This window comes from Vanessa tameamea, chromosome 29 (assembly GCF_037043105.1).
Source record: "Vanessa tameamea isolate UH-Manoa-2023 chromosome 29, ilVanTame1 primary haplotype, whole genome shotgun sequence".
In the NCBI taxonomy this organism is placed as follows: Eukaryota; Metazoa; Arthropoda; class Insecta; order Lepidoptera; family Nymphalidae; genus Vanessa; species Vanessa tameamea.
In genome coordinates, this window is record NC_087337.1 from 169,356 (window position 1) to 190,685 (window position 21,330).

The 21,330-nt window shown below is 35.6% G+C and overlaps 1 protein-coding gene across 1 annotated transcript in view; it reads left to right on the forward strand.

Annotated features, from left to right (window-relative positions):
* Nucleotides 1-21,330, forward strand: part of LOC113402332 (1-phosphatidylinositol 4,5-bisphosphate phosphodiesterase epsilon-1-like) — a 174,427-nt gene that overhangs the window by 68,634 nt on the left and 84,463 nt on the right. Inside the window, exons 2-3 of the mRNA XM_064219756.1 lie at nucleotides 15,606-15,821; nucleotides 18,048-18,163. Coding sequence (XP_064075826.1) covers nucleotides 15,752-15,821; nucleotides 18,048-18,163 — 186 coding nt within the window. The 5' untranslated portion in view covers nucleotides 15,606-15,751. The remainder of the gene's footprint in view (nucleotides 1-15,605; nucleotides 15,822-18,047; nucleotides 18,164-21,330) is intronic.

The following is a 21,330-nucleotide window of genomic DNA, read 5'->3' on the forward strand; positions in this document are numbered from 1 at the left end:
TGGTTATGCAAAGCTATTCATTTTTATTGTAAAACGCTATCAGTAATGCCACACTCAACCACCCTAGCGTGCTTCTCACCAATGAAAATAGATTTTTTTATTAAAAATAAGTCACTGTTTACTGAACCTGAACCGACTTGAATTATTTTCCAAGTTGTTTTATAAATACATAATAAAATGTATGTTACGACAAATATAATAAATAAGGCTTATTCATGAAAATAATACTTTTGAATGAAACGCTGACTAAGCATTAATTGTGAACACGACTGTGTAAATCTGATTATTTGAAAAGAGCAACTATACGAGTTTATTGCCGCTGGAGGCTGCTTACCAAAAATGTGGTAGAGTTGAAATATTGACGATGCAAAAATTCTTTATAGTAGTCTTAATGCACTTGATGTTAGGGCTTTAAACAAGCCGTCTGGATGGGTACCACCGTCAGTATTGTTGTGTTCCGGCTTGAAGGATGAGTGAGCCAGTTTAACTAAAGGCACACGGTACATTTTAGTTGGTGGCGCATTGGCGATGTAAGGAATGATTAATATTTCTTACAGCGCCTTTGTCTATGAGCGATGGTGGCCACTTACCATCAGGTGGTCCATTTGCTCGTCAAAAAGATCATTTATAGTAAAGTTCATTTGAACAAAACATATTTTATTTGATTTGTAGGAGATATCTAAGAGTATTGATTTAAAAAAAAAGTCTTATTAAATGAAAACAAAATATTAATTTACTTCAATGAAGTGAACTCGTACAAGCATAAGTAATTCAACATTAAAATTAAATATAACAACTCTGGAATATACACTTCACAGAGAAGAAACGAAATGGCTTTCCTTGTTGGTATAACTTTGTGTAATCTCGCCTGGGTAGGTAACACCCACTCAGATATTCTATTACCAAACAGCGTGAGTGAGCCAGTGTAACTATGCGCTAAGGATCACAACAACGTCGTTCCCAAGGTTGGTGGTGCATTCTTGCTGTGAAGAATGATTAATACTTCTTAAAATACTTGAGAACCTTCAAGAAAAGAGCATACTCCTTCCTTAAAGGCCGGCAACGCATCCGCAAGCCCCCGAGTTTAACAGACGTCCATGGGCGGTGGTAATCACTCTCCATCAAGTGAGCCTGCTCTTTTGCCACCTATAACATAAAAAAAAAACTTAAGTCTATGCGCAGACATGACCACAAAACATCAGGTATCGCATTTGCCAATCTGCCTACCTATATGATATAAAAAAATAAACTTAGTCATGTATAAAAATCTACGAATATGGACTTCGAGCTGTATCATTAAAACATCAATAGTGTAACAGTTTACGTGCCACCTAACGATAAAGAAAGTTACAGGCTCAATCCTTGGGCTATTGTCGTTCACACTCCTAACACAAGCTTGAAAGGTTAAAAGGAATTTTATTATTTGGAACTGCTACTTTTTTTTTCTATGAGAATGAAAGGTTTTTTTTCTTATAAAATCCAGTAAGATTATAAATCTAATACATCATTGAAAACTATTAATTTGAAGACCAAGTTGTTGTAACTCGTTATTAAGTTATCAAACATAATATCTGCTACGGTGCCGCTACAGCGTACTACGTCGTAGCATGTGATATAGTCTAAGGAGCTTAGCGCATACCAAATACTCGGGTTTCAAAATCAAATGAAAATTATATAATGTTGAAGTTGTATCTTACAAATAAATTTGAATACTTTTTAAGAGATTAATTTTAATCTAAACCTACCATCGGTTCTAAATATAGATTATATGTGATTCAAATTGTAAAGGCCAGAAACTCTATAATTACTATTTTAAGATAATGGCTCAATGTTGCTTATTATATTAAACTGTCATCTTTGTTAACTTACAATATTTATACAGCAACAGTGTAACTGTTATATATCATAGAAGTGAAGTGTATTATCACTATATACCAAATAATGTCTGTATCAAAAAGTTTTTCTTTCATATAAGTCAAATGGATTAAATCCCCCCAATTTCCTCTCGAGGCCCGAATAGGGGAACTAGACAACTTAGATTGAACCAAGTTTAAGATAAAACCTTGGCCGACTTTTGTAACTTAAATAATCTCGTCCGCCCTCGATCGCGTCTGGGACCAACAATAGAATGTTTCATAGTGTTTAAATAAATGAATACTTCATTAAAACCACGAGGACTAAGCCGTCTTAAGGTAATTGTAATAAGATAATAAAAAAATAATTTAAAACGGTTGAAACGAAATAGAGTACTTAATTTGTGTTTATAATTCATCTCGTGCTCGGCGGTGAAGGAAAACATCGTGAGGAAACCTGCATGTGTCTAATTTCAACGAAATTCTGCCACATGTGTATTCCACCAACCCGCATTGGAGCAGCGTGTTGGAATATGCTCCAAACCTTCTTCTGAAAGGGAGAGGAGGCTTTAGCCCAGCAGTGGGAAATTTTCAGGCTGTTAATGTAATGTAAAAAAATAATTAATATTTTTTATGGTGCCAAGATATATGATGGTGATCACCAGTTACCATAAACTATTTTTCCGTCCGCTTACTTATTTTATGAAATACATCACCAATCCCTAGGAACCAAGAAGTTACGACCCTTGTGCCTGTAGTTGCACTGGCTTATAATTTATAACATATTTCAATAGTGCCTACAAGGTATAAACTTATTTGTATAGTTTAATACGGATGTCCGGTGGAAGCAATAACGGTGCACATCCGGTAACTTAGAGACAGATAACAAGAATATATACTGTTGTTTGCGATCTTGTTTACGTGACAAATTGAATGAATGAAGTGCTTCGATTATGTTGCGGTAATTAATGTACATTACAGTACATTAACAGCCTGTAAATTTCCCACTGCTGGGCTTGGACCATATTCCACCACGCTAGTGGTCCATTTGCAAGTACATATCTAAATCGCCAAAATCTGTTATGGTTACAGCGCGATCAATACTTATAAAATTTCCTCATGTCCTGACTGACAGATTCGTCATCACCGAGCGTAAGTTACGGCCATGAAATTTGGTGAGTAGGATCGTTTTATTTAGCAGACACCCACTTAGGAAGGAATTTTGGAAATTCTACCCCTAAAGGGGTGACAGTATGTATGAAAGTCCGTCATTTTTTAAGGTAGAAACTTTATTTTTGGGATACTGGTTAAAAATGAGTAAATACGTATATAAGCGTTTCTTTATACTCTACCCTGAAGAGCGAAATAGACACCAATGTGGTATACAAAGAGGTCTTATTCAACTTCCACGAGAGCAAAGCCGCGAGCAACAGTTAGTATTTTATATATGTTGAACATAAATGTATTGAATTTTGATTTCGATCGAATAAAACGTAACAAAATCGACGGATAGATTTAATTATTCCGTTGGAATCGACTTATCGGTATGGCCGTAGTTGCTCGCAAGTCGTTTTATAAATATCGTTTCGATGACTCGTCCGGGCGAAAGCGAAGTTTATCGCATTACGCGAGCATCCGCTGAAGGATATTCCTTGAAATGAAACTTTAGTAGTGCGAGGACTTTATACAGGTCCGTCTAACTACTATGAATCATTTTCTTGTCGTCATCGTTTTCCGCTGCTGAGCAAAGTCTTCTTTTAAAATGGATACTCCCGGTTTTTTAACGACATTTGGGCCTCTTCCGCTGGAAAAAAGCTTGAACATAAATACTCCCGATTCTTTAAAGACATTTGACAACAAAAGCTTGGACCTGTTTATCCCAGAAAAATGGGGGGGAGTGAATGTGTTACTCACCGGTGCCTAGAACGTCTAGTCTGTCCAATAATACCAGAATACTTACTAAGAACAGCGAAGCCCACTCCATCTTTTGAGGACCGTGACGCCCAGTTAGGCCGCACTTCATTCTTGTTCCCTTTTCAAATTTACTGATACCTGGTCGCCACTCTAGGACTCATTCTCTCCAACCATTAGTCATCGGTCACAGCCCACTATGAATCCAGGCTGCCACTATTGTTAGCTATGTCGGTTCTTCTTTCCCGATAATATCGTTTCTGATTTCAAAAAACGACTGACCTTGAATTTGTGGCACAGTATATAGATGATAATGTCGTCCGGCCGATTTCGGTCATCAAGTGTTTAATCTCATGGAAGAACAGCCAACTATTCAACAACACACTTCAAACTTCCAGACTAAAGGCTGCTACTGAGTATTTTCCGACAGCAAATCCAATACCTTTTTAGTGGCCCGTGGCTAAGGTTTGAACCTAGAACCTCGGAATCTGTGGCCTTATATAAAATCACTAGTTAACGAGGCATTCGAGTCACTAAGTATATACAGGGTTATATACAAACATTTGATCCTCCTGTTGCTGAATGTAGGTTCAACGTGTATTTTCGTTTAGGGACAAAAGGGTCCTTGTCCATTTTTAATAAAGGCAACCCCTGCGGGCGACCTCGCTTGAAATCCTTTAAAATACTAAAATAGCTCGAAAAATGTTTATTTATTAAAAAAGTTAAAAGCTTTTCGTTTCTTAATGATAATGTTTATTTTATTACATATACAATGAAAATACAATTATGTTCATCATCAAACAACGGGCGTGGGAGCATTTGCCCAACAGTGGGACAATAACAGGACGTTGACTGTTGTCGACATGACATACTCTGAACTAATTTATTAGAGACTCTTTCAAATATAAATATTTAAGGATAGCTGTGAAAAAATTCCCTTAGTTTTCGTTCGCCAGTTCTCTTCAGATCTCAGGTGTTTCTCTAACCGGTGGTAGATTTTTGACGATCAGTAACTGTAATGTTTTTTGTTAAATGAAGATTTTGAATTCGGTTTATTAAAATATTTATTTATTAGGTTTAGTAGAGATTTTTTCATTGGTCATTCTTACGTACACATAAATACATCCATATATTATGTAAAAAGCAAACACTATATTGTAATTAAACTATTCATTACTATTGCTTGCTACGACAACAAAAGTGAAAACAAAAAAGAAACGAATAATGAGCAAAGGATAAAATTTAAAGCTTGTACACACATCTATCACATTAAATATGAAGCTGGTAACTAAACATTTGTTTTAAGAGTAATAAAAGTCAACGCAATTTAAAAATATATATATTTAAAGGCAAAACAATCAACTTGAAGACTTAAATACAATCATAACTCTGTGACTTATTTCAGTCCATTCTTGTTAATAAATAAGAAATAATTTGTTTAATTATAATTTGTTTAATATTAATATGTGATTATGATGATGAAACTCTCTAGTTTCATCATTCATTCTGTCTACGCCTGTAAAGACTTTTTCCTCAAACGAAGTATTCCGTGGCTTACAGTAGAGTGACCTGGTAAGGTATGCCTTATCTGGTAAGGTGTCCTTTCCCTCTAATGGCGGCCTCTTCCTCTATTTATCTCCATATATTTCTATTGTATACGGTTTTATTTAATATTATTTAAACATATAATTTTGTTTCTGTTTCAAGACGATCGGAATTTTCAGTAGTAATTTTGTTATTGTCATTTAATTAATCTCCAACATTGATAATTTATTTAATTGTGTTTGTTATTTAGTAGATAATATAATTAAAGCGAGAGCAACTTCGTTCTAACTGGGTGTCCCACGATACCTCTGTTTTTTTATAATAATAATTAATAATATTTATTTTTTTATGATATCGGTAGGCGGACGAGCAAATGGGCGGACGACCGCCCATAGACAATGGCGCTGTCAGAAATATTAAACATTCCTTACATCATCAATGCGCCATCAACCTTGGGAATTAAGATGTTTATTTATTTATTTATTTATACTTTATTGCACCCAAACTTAAAACTAAAAATTACAATATTGAATGTTATGTCCCTTGTGTAGTTACACTGGCTCACTCACCCTTCAAACCGGAACACAACAATACTGAGTACTGCTGTTTGGCAGTACAATATCTGATGAGTGGGTGGTACCTACCCAGACAGGCTTGCACAAAGCCCTACCGCCAAGTAAATATATTATTTATTCGTTTTTCAATATTATTGTAACTTGTTCTATAATAACTATAAAAATAATTTCTGGCTTCGTTGGCTGCGGGTCCGCGTGCCCAACTCGGTTTTTCAATAAATTCCTTTGAGTTTTATATTTCAAGTAAGTACAGGGCGACACCGCGTTGCGACGAGTGCAGGTAATTTTTTATTTCGTTTGAAACAAGATCCCGCTGAGCTGCGCATATCACAGCACAAGCTGTAATCAAATAAAATCGAAATTCATTTTCTTATTCGAGTCTTGCGAGCTGTATTCACTAATTTTAATAAATTAAAGTTAAAATAAATAAATCACTCGCTCGAAATGTTGATTCTACCGAGATAAACCGACAAGAAATCTTATACGGCTGTATAAGAACAAAATTTAAAACGAGAACAAAATCGAAGCAAATTGTTTTCGACAACCACAAATCTATGTGAACTAATTTATACTATTTGACATTAAAATTCTCATTGTAAAAAAAAGGTTTCGCAATTTCCGCGCCAAATTTAGATAAGTGACTAATAAACCCTGTCATTGGCTACGAAATTCCTAAAAAATCTTTTGAATAAACGTTTCGCGGGAGGCCCGCTGTTTATGTATGTATTGTGACTTTATTCACTTACATAACATAAAACATAATCAGGCTTTAAATTTCCCATTGCTGGGCTAAGGCCTCCTTTCCCGTTGAGGAGAAGGTATGGAGCATATTCCACCACGCTGCTCCAATGCGGGTTGGTGGAATACACATGTGGCAGAATTTCGTTGAAATTAGACACATGCAGGTTTCCTCGCGATGTTTTCCTTCATCGCCGAGCACGAGATGAATTATAAACACAAATTAAGCACATGAAAATTCAGTGGTGCCTGCCTGGGTTTGAACCCGAAATCATCGGTTAAGATGCGCGCGTTCTAACCACTGGGCGATCTCGGCTCTCCTTTTTTTTGTCTTTAATTTAATTCTCTTAAAGAATTAAATTAAAAAAACAACGTTCATCATATAATTTCTGTAATGTATATCACTCGTTTTCGTCGGTCGTGACATTCGTTTTAAAAACCTTTATCTCTCTAAACCTTCTCACGAAAACGCTTTAAACTATTACCCTTAAAAGCCAAGCATGAAAAATATTCTCTCAAGAATTCGGAAAGACATCACAAAGCTTTCTCGGTAAAGAAACTTTGAAAGCTTCATCAAAGCTTTTTGTCAGAAAAAGTTGCGGTATATTTGTGGTGGAAAAATATACATCTCATTAGTCATTTCTAAGTAATTACATGTGTTTTGAACAAGTTGAGTCTTCGACTTCGCTTGCGTTGACCTTGAATACAGACGGATAGATTTTCTTTGAAGTCTTCTTTGAATATTTATATATTTAAATAGACTGTCAAAGCTGCGAACACGTCGAAAAAACTTAGTAGAAAACGGTTGGCCACTAAGTACACGCACACTAGTAAAGTAGTATGATATTTGGAGTGTCAAGCGTATCTACCACTCATACCAAAATAGTAAAGTTGTCTAGTGCGACATTCTATCTAGGTTTATTAATAAACAGCGACCCGCCCCGGCTTCGTACGAGTGTAATATTGATACTAAATATACTACAGAATGTCTTACAACGTTCACAGCTATTTTGTTATTAGACAATACAAACCGCTATGTCACTGCATTTTAAATATGAAATATCTTCGAAAATATTCATTTAAATTACATGCTGTAAAAGATCATATTGATCTGTATTAAATACACAATGTATTTAAGTTACTTAATTGGATAAGGATTAATGCTGTATTGCTTAAAATCGGTTCGTAAATAAGCCATTATTTCTCGTAAACAGTAAAGGATAAAAAAATATTATTGTGGGTTATCCTTAAGAGATAGACTGACATATACAAAAGCGGATGTTCTTGTAGCTCTTTTTAAGATATACAATGCTGTAGTACATTATTTTTATCGATCTCGTAAGGTTCAGCCAGCGTTTGCAATGAGTGAGTTCGTAGAAATTAGTTCATGCGAAAATTGGTAAACCAAACTTTCAATTTCAAATCTATCTGGGAGTTCCAAAAGAACACGTCTACATTTAAAGTCTATTTAAACATATGTTTACGATCCTTGGTTACCATACAATAAAAGGTTATCAAATAAAATCAAATCAAAATTTACTTAATTCGAGTCGGCTTTCACAAGCACTTTCAAATCGTCATTTTACAGAAGTATATTAAAAGTAAAACTACCACTGATTTGAATGTAGAGTCTACTGAGAAACTCAGTAGTTATTCTTTTCCAACATTTTGATTACATTATGTTAGTTAAATACAATTATATATAATATTTCCTGTCTGAAAATTAATAAGTATTAGCTCCGCGCCTCTTTATCATCTACGAGTACATATCCTTGTGTTGAATAATATGCCTTATTTTTACAAACTGATTTGAATTTATGTATCACCTAAGTTATCTTCCTCTCTGTGTAAGAGAACTCTTTTCCAGAATTCAAAGTTGCGTTTAAATATCAGACTTAGTCGGTAATTTATCGACTTATGAATTAACTCCGTCGTTTTGATCAATAAGAAAGCCGCCATTTTGTTTTCCTCGATTGTAACTTTTTATAAAGGCCTCTCAAAAATACCCCTCCGTTTTCCACAGATAATAAAATACTAAGTTCGGTGAGAAGTCGATTTAAATTATTTCGGTCGAGATAAATAATGATTATTAGTTTGAAATATAGATATAATATTACAGATTATTTATCTTACACAAGAATCGTTAGCATTAAGGCTTTACATTACATTAACATTAACAGCCCGTAAATTTCCCACTGCTGGGCTAAGGCCTCCTCTACCTTTTGGGGAGAAGGTATGGAGCATACTCCACCACGCTGCTCCTATGAAAGTTGGTGGAATACACATATGGCAGAATTTCGTTGAAATTAGTCACATGCAAGTTTCCTCATGATGTTTTCCTTCACCGCCGAGCACGAGATGAATTATAAACACAAATTAAACACCTCATAACTCAGTGTTGCTTGCCTGGGTTTGAACCCGCAATCATTGGTTAAGATGCACGCGTTTTAACATCCCGGCTTTACTAATACACAAATAAAAAATAAAAATTGCTGTAAAAATCGTGACCGCATGGAACGGTGGCATTAACAGCGGTGAAATACAATTTCGATCCTCTTGGCAAACAATGAACCAGCCCTCCTGGCACCAGTGGAGGCAATAAGGCGAGGTGTTATACTTTTAATGAGGGGTTTTGCACTACTACTCCAAGGTACAATGTTCGAACATTTTTTCATAAACTATAAAATATGGACATCTTTAATAACTTTTTACTTAAACACTGAACTAGAGGAAACATTTATGCCAACACAAGTGCCCAAATAAGTTGTGTAATGTTTTCAGTTTTCTTGTGTGTTTGTGAGTTTCTTTGTTCCATAATAACTATTAAATGCCTTCAAATCTTACATGATCCCGAGTGATAGTTACCAAAAAATAATTTATTAATTTGCAACAGTTTTATTTTTAAGATATTTTTGAGGTAATTAAAAGTGTTATGGTAATTCCTATAACGATGAATCACACTGCACTTGATTAAAATTATCGTAATTGTTTGAAATTTCTTATACACGGACCCCTCCGGGATGCGCCAGGGCTTCCTAGGCTCCGCCGTCTCCCAGCGTGCGCCAAGTAATGAATTTCTTGCTGCCCAAAAGCCTCCTGTCTTATTTACATTACTTGGTGGTAGGGCTCTGTGCAAGCCCGTCTGGGTAGGTACCACCCACTCATCTAACATTCTACCACCACACAGCAGTACTCGGTATTTTTGTGTTCCGGTTTGAAGAGGGAGTCAGCCAGTGTAACCACAGGCACAAGGGACGTAACATCTTAGTTCCCAAGGTTGGTGGCGCGTTGGTGATGTAAGGAATGGTTAATATTTCTTACGACGCCTTTGTCTATGGGCGGTGGTGACCACTTACCATCAGGTGGCCCAATTGCTCGTCCGCCTAAATATCAACAAAAAAAAATTGTCGTATACAAATATAACAGTTTCATCAGACTTCGTGTTTCCCACGACATAAATTACGAGTATACATAAATATTCATCACAGTAAAATCAGTGCTGCTTGTCCGGGTTTGAACCTAAAATCATCGGCTATCATCCAAGTGTTCCAACCACTGGGACATAACGGCTACAATACGGAACTTAAAGATATTCCAAACTACCCATCTTTTACCTTTTTAGATGTGTATCTTTATTCGTTAGAGTAGAGGCAGGTGTCGTAAACGTTTGGAGCACATTTAAATCAGAAACTTAGTGGAAACGGTTCTGTTTAGTGACGAGTAATTTTACATCGATATCGATAGAAATTTATTTTCATTTATATTATATTATTACATTAATAGTGTAGATTAAAAGAGTACTTACATTGATATTCAAGGCCTGGAAGTGTCGACATGTGACGGCCGTACAGTGGCGTAGTAAATGATACGTTATTATTTCAAATCAATAATGTCTTTATTTAGTGCTTATAGAACTTTGGCGCACCTCGGGAGAAGGATGTCCAGTATTGAATTAATTTTATTAATATAAGAAACTCGATCGGCATATTCATAAAATATACAAACATAGGCAGGACTTTGTACCGGCATACATTACTCTGATCCCAATGTGAGTAGCTAAAGTACTTGTGTTATGGAAAATCAGAAGTAACTACGGTACCACAAACACCCAGACCCAAGACAACATAGAAAACTAATTAACTTTTTCTACATCGACTCGGCCGGGAATCGGACCCGGGACCTTGGAGTGGCGTACCCATGAAAACCGATGAACACACTATTCGACCACGGAGGTCGTCAATTTTAAAATATATATTTCTATCGATATAATGACAAATGATTGTGACATCACTAAAGGTTTCTTTTTAAAGCCCTCGCGACATTTGTGATGCTCAGATGTAATGTGGAGCAGGCTTTATGGAAATTCTGCTATTTGATACTAAAATATTGATGGCGTTTCGTATACTGTAGGACAGTCTTTATGATATTAACTACTTTAAGAGTAAGTGGTAGTTTGACCATTTTTTTACGTCTTATATAGTAGGTTCGATGCTTGTATTCTAAAACTATAACAAAATCAACCTTTGTGTGAGCTATGAGAGATTTTGTTAATTGACAGTACATACAAAAATGTACTTAATTTTATTATTTTTTTATTAAGGACAACTTACAAAACATACACCATTCATAGGTTTTAAAATAAAGGTAATTACATTTTTAGCTGAGTGTTGTTTCAATTAAAAGTTATCACGGCATGGAAAGGGACAGTTTTATCTATTAACCCAACACAACCTTTTTTCTACTATGTTATACAAAAGAGTTAAAAAAATTACTAACAATAATAATACAAAATAAAAATGCAAATGACAAAAGACAAGACAATTACAAATTACCAACTAATTACTAAACAATTAAAAAAAAAAAGTGTAACTTTTTTTATACGTAACAAAAATTTTAAAACAACTTTGCAACAACAGCCACCCACTGTGATACAAAACGTAAACGATATAATATACTTTAATATACATAAACACCAAATTTAATGTTCTAAGACTAAATACGTCACGTAAATAAATTAATTTATGAATTGAATTATGGACAGAATACATATTTTTAGTCAAAATAAAACTAGCCTTATTATAAAATTGATGCTCATGTCAAAGAAACATTTATAAATAGGACACATTATTCAACACAAGATTATATATACGACTAAAAAAGCGTGGTGCTAATACTTGTTAACTTTCAAACAGGATATATTATATATTATATATAAATGTATTTAAGTAACGTAATGTACTTCAAATGCTGTAAAAGAGTAACTACTGATCTCTACATTCCGACCCTGTGGTTTACTTAATATAGTTTTGTAAATGGCGATTCAAAAATGCTTGTGAAAGCCTACTTGAATAAAATATATTTTGATTTTGATACAAAAATGTACCTTATTTTAATGTACATAAGCAACAAATTAATTGTTCTGGTCATAATGCGCGTAAATAAATAATAACAAACATTTACTAATTATACAAAAAATACTAATTACTTATTGTGAATCAAATCAAAAACAACTGTTGTTTATGGTAAGAAAATACTCTCGAACTGAGATGAACCAGCGAGTATATATACTTATATTAATATATCCACGGAAGGTTTACCAGAATATGCAGCGCGCTTCAGAGAAGGTTTTAGTATATGTTACATAAGTAGTCGCGCTGTACGGTTTCAACCGCTTAATATTTGGATTATTAACGTGACAAGTTTAAATTCAATGTTCTTGTGTGAATTAAAACAGTAATAAGAATATCTTAGTTTAAAAAACAAACAGTACAAAAACACAATAAATTAAATTAAAAACACAAATAAACCAATCGAGTTTCCAACAACAAACATTACATAATATATTAAAAGGGCAAAAACATGCAACATTAACAGCCTGTCAATATCCCACTGCTGGGCTAAGGCCTCCTCTACTTTTGAGGAGTAGGTTTAGGCATATTCCACCACGCTGCTCCAATGAAAAGAAATTAAACACATGCAGGTCTCCTCACGATGTTTTCCGTCACCGCCGAGCACGAGATGAATTGTAACCACAAATTAAGCACATAATTATTCTGTAGTGCTTGCCTGGGTTTGAACCAGTAATCATCGGTTAAGATGAACGCATTATAACCACTGGGTCACCTCGGCTTTCAAAAGACGGCGACTAAATATGCATCAGATCATTAGTCAGGTCAGCAAAACAAAACAGAAATTTGAAATAGCTTCAAATTAGTCACGCGTGCGACGGATTCAATTAAATTATAAGCAATAATTAAATTAATTTGATTAAAATTAACTAATTCTACTATAGAGTTAATTACAATTTAAATATTATTACGATGCTTATTTTGCTTAGTATATATAGCTAAATCAATATTAACAAAATATTTAGTGTACATTTTACAAGCTCTGAGAATAAAAGAGTTTTGGGCATACTTGAGTCTAGCTTTTGCTTTTTAAAAGGAACTGATCGCCTGTATTAAACTATGGTGTATATAACTTTACGTAGTGGACTTAGTTATGACGTCAATAAAACAATATGACTGACGATTCCTCTCGGTGGTAAGGCTCTGTGCAAGCCTATATGCGTAGGTACCACCCATTCATCAGATATTGTACCGCCCAACAGCCGTACACGTATGTTGTTTTCCAGTTCGAAGGATGAGTGAGCCAGTGTAACGATAGGCACAAGGGATATAGCCTGTTAGTTCCCAAGGTGCCAAAAGCGCGATGTAAGTAAAGTAAAAATAATGGCCTTGTGTAAACTTGTTATTTATGAACTACCTAAAATACACAATTAACAACAACTCCCCCCCCCCCCCCTCCATACGGCTCCACACGGGTAGAATAAGTAAAAGGACGAATACACATTTACAACTACCTGTTTTTTTGGTCTGCAAAGTGAAAACGCATGGAGAACAGACTTTTGTTTTTTTTTTTGAAGTCATACCATCTTATGGGAGGGTTACCCGCTTCGTTACGTAACGCGTTACGGCGGCAGTCTCTCTAGCTTCCCATTCTCTTATAAATTCTTAGTTACATTTCTTGAATATGTACATGAATTTTATGTTTATCACATTAGAATGTTGTGTATGTACACAAATATCTGATGTAAGAAAATATATTTTGCATTAATTTAAAATATATTTAATAGTCAATACAATATTTTATCAATAAATAACCTTTCCTTACATTATCATAATATATATAAACACAATTTAAGTAATAACCCAAGCTTTTCTCAAGTTAAACAATTTAAATATTATATAGTTCAACTTGGATTAGTTTAAGTTATCACTTCTGTCGGACGTCCCCAGACGCACTCGGTCTTATTTTTTATTGAGAAGATCTACGAAATGTTATTTCATGGAAGGCCTGGTACAAATTGTATTTTGGTACATATTTGGCATATGGCTGCGCCAAACATTCCTCATTAGGCACGGAACAAGTGTATCAAGATAAATCGCTTCGTCATAAACTTTTCCCGAGAAGATGCGGTACCGATAGGAGAACATTACATCAGGAGAAAATAATAACATAAACATAATCAGCCTGTAAATTTCCCACTGCTGGGCTAAGGCCTCCTCTCCCTTTGAGGAGAAGGTATGGAGCATATTCCACCACGCTGCTCCAATGCGGGTTGGTGGAATACACATGTGGCAGAATTTCGTTGCAATTAGACACATGCACGTTTCCTCACGATGTTTTCCTTCACCGCCGAGCACGAGATGAATTATAAACACAAATTAAGCACATGAAAATTCAGTGATGCCTGCCTGGGTTTGTACCCGAAAACATTGGTTAAGATGCACGCGTTCTAACCACTGGGCCATCTCGGCCAAATCGGAAGAAAATATATTGATATAATTACTACGAACATGTTCGTTTTAAATTATGACTCTTTTTTTATTCGTAGCTTTAAATTAGGATCACAAAGTGTACGCAACACACTTACTTTTTTTCTTAAAAGATCTCTACATCTTCGTGTATGCTATACAGACCTCAGCTAATCCCCCTTCCCTGGCGACGCCTATTTCCATCCTTCCCTGGAGTGCGGTCTGCAGTGGTGTCTGCCCTCCACTCCCGCTCTGCAGCCTCCGTCCTTGACATGACATATTCGCCGAAGAAGCACATTTCACTACCGATCATAGTATTGATGAAGAAGTCAACCCAAGAAATTGTAACCCATATGGAATTTCAGATCATCTCACAAAGAATTAACTAAAATATTGCAAATATAATTCCCGTTTTATTTTGTTAACGGTACGCGGACTTCGTAACGAGTTTGAACAACATTTAGGAATATATAAGATACGTTGTAAGTGTTCATTATATAGCATTAAAGTCAATAAAATAATTGAACGATATTAAAAAAAAAACTTACTTAAAATAATGAAACTTTAGTTCCAATAATGTGACACGTTTTGAGTTATTCATTCTAACAGATTTAGCCGACTTCAGAAACAGAGGGAGGTTATCAATGCGTTTGTAATTTTATGTTTGACCACTGAACACCGTCATTTTGGAACCGATTTGAAAAGGTCTTTTTTGTTTGGAAAGTTTGGTACCATTTGCAAGGACGTGTAACTTTCAAGCATTTCGTTAAATGAGAGAGACGAAAGATTTGACGTAGTGAGGGAGAGAAATAGACGCATGCCTATAGCTTATTCATTTGCGCTCGTATTTTAAGAGAACCATTATGGCTTAGTGGTTTGAAGGCATACATTTTAAATGTCGATACGACGTTCAAATACAAACCAGCACTGGTAAATTTCTTTGTGCTTAATTTATGTTTATAATTAATCTCGTGCTCCGCGGTGAAGGAAAGCATCACGAGAAAACCTTTACGTACCCACCGACACACATTAGAGCAGTCTGAAGGAGTACACTCCAAGCCCTATCCTTAAAAAAGGAGAGGAGCCCTTGCCTGTGTGTGTGGCATATTTACAGATTCTTCCTTAACTCGTGTTATTGATAATGAATATAATTTCTCTTGTTCCAGATGAAACATGCTGAAAGTGCTGGTGTTAAAGTGGCATTATGACGTCACCCGCATCCGATAGATGCAGTTCTCGATGAGTGTCATAAAAGTGAACGTGTATATAGTGAAGTGTTTAGTTATTAATGATTCAAGTGAAGTGAAGTGAAATGCGAGACGGGTCTAAGCCTGGCCCGAGTGGAGGCTCGTCCGGGCATGTTTTGGATAAAGATACCGAAGGTATGATCTTTGCATTCTATAAATATAAATTATACACCTTAGGAACTAAGATGCTATGTACCTTATGCGTGTAGATATAAAGGCTCATTCGATTTAAACCAGATCACAACTGTACTAAGTATTACTGTTTGGCGATTGTATGAGCAGATAATACCTACCCAGATAGGTTGCATAACGCCTCACTACCAAGTAATTACATTAAATTAAATTTATAAAATGACGATTCAGAAGTGCTCCCAGCTTGAGCCTCAATAATGTATATTTATATTGTGTATTTAGATCACTAAACTACAATGACTGCCTCACTTTAAATCGGAATACAATAATACTGAGTTTTACTGTTCGGTACTACATGTTAAATGGGTGGTACCTACCCATAAAGGCTTGCACAAAGCCCTACCACCAAGTCACATAAGTATTCAGTGGTGCTAGTTCGTCAGTGAGCCTTTGTAACTAAAGGTACAAGGGACTTAAAACCTTAGGTACCAAGGTTTGTAACGCATTGACGATGCAAGGAATGGTTAATATTTCTGTGACCTTATGTTACTTTTAAGTAGTCTTTTTACCACCAATCAATATCATAAAATATATGCGTGCTTGGGAAATATGGTGAGGAAATTCAATCTACGGAATGAAACTCTTTGACAAGTGTCCACGAACCCGCAATAGAGCTGCGTGGTGAGATAATAATCTCAAAAGCTTTTAGCAGCATTCACTAACCTAATTTTACATGAAATTCTGTGTATATCTTTATGTTAGGTCTAAATATCAGCTGACTACATAAAACATATTTCTCTAAATAAATGAATTAAAGCCATTCATCGTAATCTGGATTTAGAGGTTTGTTTTAATTAAAACCGGACGAGAGCGGCCGCGGGCCATCTGTCGAGTTCCACTTGACGTCCCCGCTATATAAATAATTTTACTTTGAGTATATTTATATTAAAAATCAAAGTATACTTTATACGAGTACTTTGGAGTCATTTTGCATTTAATTTAATGTTTAACTAGCAGATTCTGAATGGGAAATAGTTTAACTAGCAAAAAACTGTTTTAACACGACTGTCTACGGAAGAATGATGTCATAGTTCATGGATCACCTGATGCTGAGTGGTCACCACCGCACATAGACAATAGCGCTGAAAGAAATATAAACTAAGATATTATATCTCTCGTGCCTTTAGTTACACTGGCTCACTGTATTGCTGGTAGAATTTGGCGGAAGAATTCTTATTGAAATAGTTTGAATATCTGATGAGTGGGTGGTACCTACTCAGACGGGCTAGCACAAAGCCCTACCACCAAGTAGTGTGTATGGGTATGACTCGGTGAACTCGCGACTTCAACTACTTGCAATTCAGCTGCTCATGTAAATCCATTGTCTATTTTCCAATAATAATGCATATTTATTGCATCGTTTGTCTGGTGGCCAGAGTGTTGGACGTTTGAAGTCCGATATCACAGCACGCAACTCTAACTTTCCGAAACTATGTCTTACCTTCTACCAGCGTGGACTGGACCAGTATGGCCTCCAGTCTCAGAAGCAGCGTTGCTGATATATTTTATCATCACTATATATTTACTGATATATTTTATAATATCAATATTATAAATATCACTAATTTGTCGAGTCAACATTATCCCCGCAGTAATATCGTTAAAGCCAAACATTCTATTACAAAGAACGACGGTTTAATTTTTGTCACGTCATTTTTGTTATATTAGTTTGTGACGTCACGTCACGTCACGATGAAACTGCGAAGCGCAATTATTTAGATCACAATATTATATACACAAACAGTCTCCGAATCGCGCTGCATTTTCTGGTACCATTTTTTGTTTATTGCATTCAATTTAGCATTACGAAAGAACGTGTCCTCGTTAAACAGCATAGATTAATCATTTTTCTAGTATTCCCTTTTTTACATTTTACTTGGTGGTAGAGCTTTGTAAGGAATGGTAATTTTTTCTTACAGCGCCAATGTTTCTGGGCACTGATGAACACTTACCAACCGAGTGAATCGTCCGCCTACCTATAACATATATACATATGTCCCTCTTCCGTTCTCTAAAGCTGAAATCTTGTATTTATAATAGAAATCACAATATTCTCAAGGGGTGAAGTCAGCTGGCTAATCCTAGAGTTTGAAGTTTAGTCAGGAAAACTTATTTTCTGCAAAAGTGACCACGTCAGTAATATATCCTTCTGTTAATTTCTGTCAACAGGATCATCAGCTGAGGACAGCAGTTATGAAGAACTGGCCACACTGAAGACGATTCTGAATTTTCCAGAGGAAGTAGCTCTCCGGCTCACTGACACGGAGTACAAAATATTTTATCAAGTAAGACCATAGCATATGATATTTTTTTTATGGACTTTCAATATAGAGAACCGTTACACTTGCTTATTGATAATCAAAAAACTACCACCGGACAATCCTCGGACCTGAGAAGAACTGTACTGTACTGTTTCGCAAAATATTTGTCCAATAAGAAAAAATATATTTTTGTTATTTGAAAAAACATGGTGACAATCATCTCTTTCCCAAGGTGTGCATTCGTAGAAACCGGTAACAAACTCAGTAGTTACCCTTTTCATTTTAATCACAGAGTATCTTAGGAAAGCATCACTTGGTCGTGTAATTTATCTAACCGCGAACGCTGCGGAGCTGAGTCTCCCTGACGGGGACGATAATTGACACATTTATAAAATTAGGATCGATAATAGTGAGTTAAATACATTAATTTTACAAACCAAACACGGTTTTTTTTATACTAGCAACCCGCTCCGACTTCACACGGGTGCAATGCTGATACTTACAGATTGTCTTTATATACAACGTATGCAGGTACAGTTACAGGTACTTAATTGGATAAGGATTAATGCTGTATTGCTTAAAATCGCCTCATAGATAAGTAAAGGGTAAAATAACCGTGTTGTGGGTTATCTCTAAAAGATAGATAGATACCGTCGCGGACTTTTTTGTAGACCCTTTTAAGGTGTACAATATTGTAGTTACATTATTTTGATGTATCTTGTTTCAGTGATTCTGTACTATATTATGCATGTATAATACCTATAAACCTTCCTCTTGGATCACTCTGTCTATCAAAAAACCTTCCAAAAAACTTCCGTTTTTTTCTGTGTTTGTCTACGTTTTTTACTTCGGAACTCAATCATTTGAGAACCAATTTTGAATTTTTTATTTTGTTTGGGATTACTTGCCGTTAAGTTGCATTTAAGTTTTAAGAAAAAACACTACTTCTAACGGTGAAAACTACGCTATGAACATTTATGGGCTCGAATTATTTATAATCGATTTTCACGCAATATTATTTGAAATAAATTATATATTATTCTATGATTTCTTGTTCGAACATTATTCAAGACGTTACGGTTACTTGTTATGTAAGACAAAGACATATTAAAGCCTTCTATTAGGAAGAACGCGACCAAGATTGACCTGAATTCTCGCTAAGCCCGATTTCTCTTCGTTAGAGCTAGTCGGGATAAGTACGGGAAGAAACAGCGAACCTAAACAGTGTTAATGCTTGGTATTTCTTTAAGTGACAATTTCTGTGGTGGTAGCCTCTTACCATCAAAACTATTTGCTTGTCTGCCATTCTATTTAATAAATATATATATATATAAAATTGAGTCATCTCGTAAAAATTCCAAGTTTCACCCGCACCACCTAGATGTCCGAAAACTCACAACAGCGCGATTTTTAAGACATTTTCTGCCTCGCACAACCACTCTGTGGTACCAACTTCGTCGGCGGTTTTTCCGAACCGATACAACTTGGGAACCTTCAAGAAAAGAGCGTACTCCTTCCTTAAAGGCCGGCAACGCACCTGCAAGCCCCCCGGTGTTGCAGATGTCCATGGGCGGTGGTAGTATTTTCCATCAAATGAGCCTCCTGCTCGTTTGCCACCTATGACATAAAAAAAAAGTTAAAATGCAAAACAAAGAATCCTGTAATTTATAAAATCAATGAGATGAGGTTGTTTTAATTTAATCTCTTTTTAGTTTATTTTTATATGACGGAGGGGATCCGTTAATTAACTCCCTCTGGGATTCTAATATTCCACGTTGTAGACGTCAGTCAATCGTCTGCGGCGGGGAGATGTCATGAGCAAGTTAACTTGTCGTTACTTGAAAATTAACGTGTTTAGGGGGATTACGTAAACAATACTCTACCTCTTCTTCCTAATGACAAATCAATCATGTACGAAAGGAGGAATGTATAATGTTTCACTAAAAACTGCTAATCAAAGTTTATCCGAAAGGCCGTGACTCAATATATATCAATCATAAATGATTTTTAAATTAAGAAACCTAAATTAATTTATTCGTTCGCAGTAGGTTTTTATGACCAAATTAGTCATAATTAAAAAATAAATATTATTGGACAACATCACATACATTACTCTCATCCCAATGTAAGCAGCTAAAGCACTCGTGTTATGGAAAATCAGAAGTAACGACGGTACCACATACACCCAGATCCAAGACGACATAGAAAATTAAGAAACTTTTTCTACATCGACTCGGCCGGGAATCGAACCCGGGACCTCGGAGTGGCGTACCCATGAAAACCGGTGTACACCCTACTCAACTACGGAGGTCATCAAAATTCAATGTAAAGATGTCACCAAATACATAGATCACATCAAAAATAACCGACCAATAATAGGAATTTTAACAATAAAAAAGGCCTCCAAATAATAGTCGTAAAATCTATAGTAATGTTTATAACATGTAATGCCTTTATAAGGCGCTTCACGCTTACACCGCTGAAGCGATTTATATGAAATTTGGTTATGAGACAGTTTGAGTTCCGGGAAATGCTCTACGATACTTTGTTTTATTCGCTCCTCGAGTAAAATGGGTGGTGATGATTTATGTGTTTTAAAAAAGGGATGTTCGAAAAAAACCATCCCTTAATTTTTCACCCTTAGAGGACTTCTTCAGAGTGAGTTAAAACGGAAATATATCTTCCCAAAAAAAATGAGATTTTTTCAAATCGGTTCATAATGACCGAGTTCTAAGGTGACAAACATTAAAAAATATACATAACCTTATTTTAGAGCCGAGATGGCCCAGTGGTTAGAACGCGTGCATCTTAACCGATGATTTCGGGTTCAAACCCAGGCAGGCACCACTGAGTTTTCATGTGCTTAATTTGTGTTTATAATTCATCTCGTGCTCGGCGGTGAAGGAAAACATCGTGAGGAAACCTACATGTGTCTAATTTCAACGAAATTCTGCCACATGTGTATTCCACCAACCCGCATTGGAGCAGCGTGGTGGAATATGCTCCATACCTTCTCCTCAACGGGAGAGGAGGCCTTAGCCCAGCAGTGGGAAATTTACAGGCTGATTATGTATTTTATTGAAGTAGGTAAAAACCTCTACAACCCCTCTGATCTCATTATAATACGACAAACAATAAACTTTCGTTATACAACAACACGTAACTTCCAAAAAAACTTTGAATTTGTATAT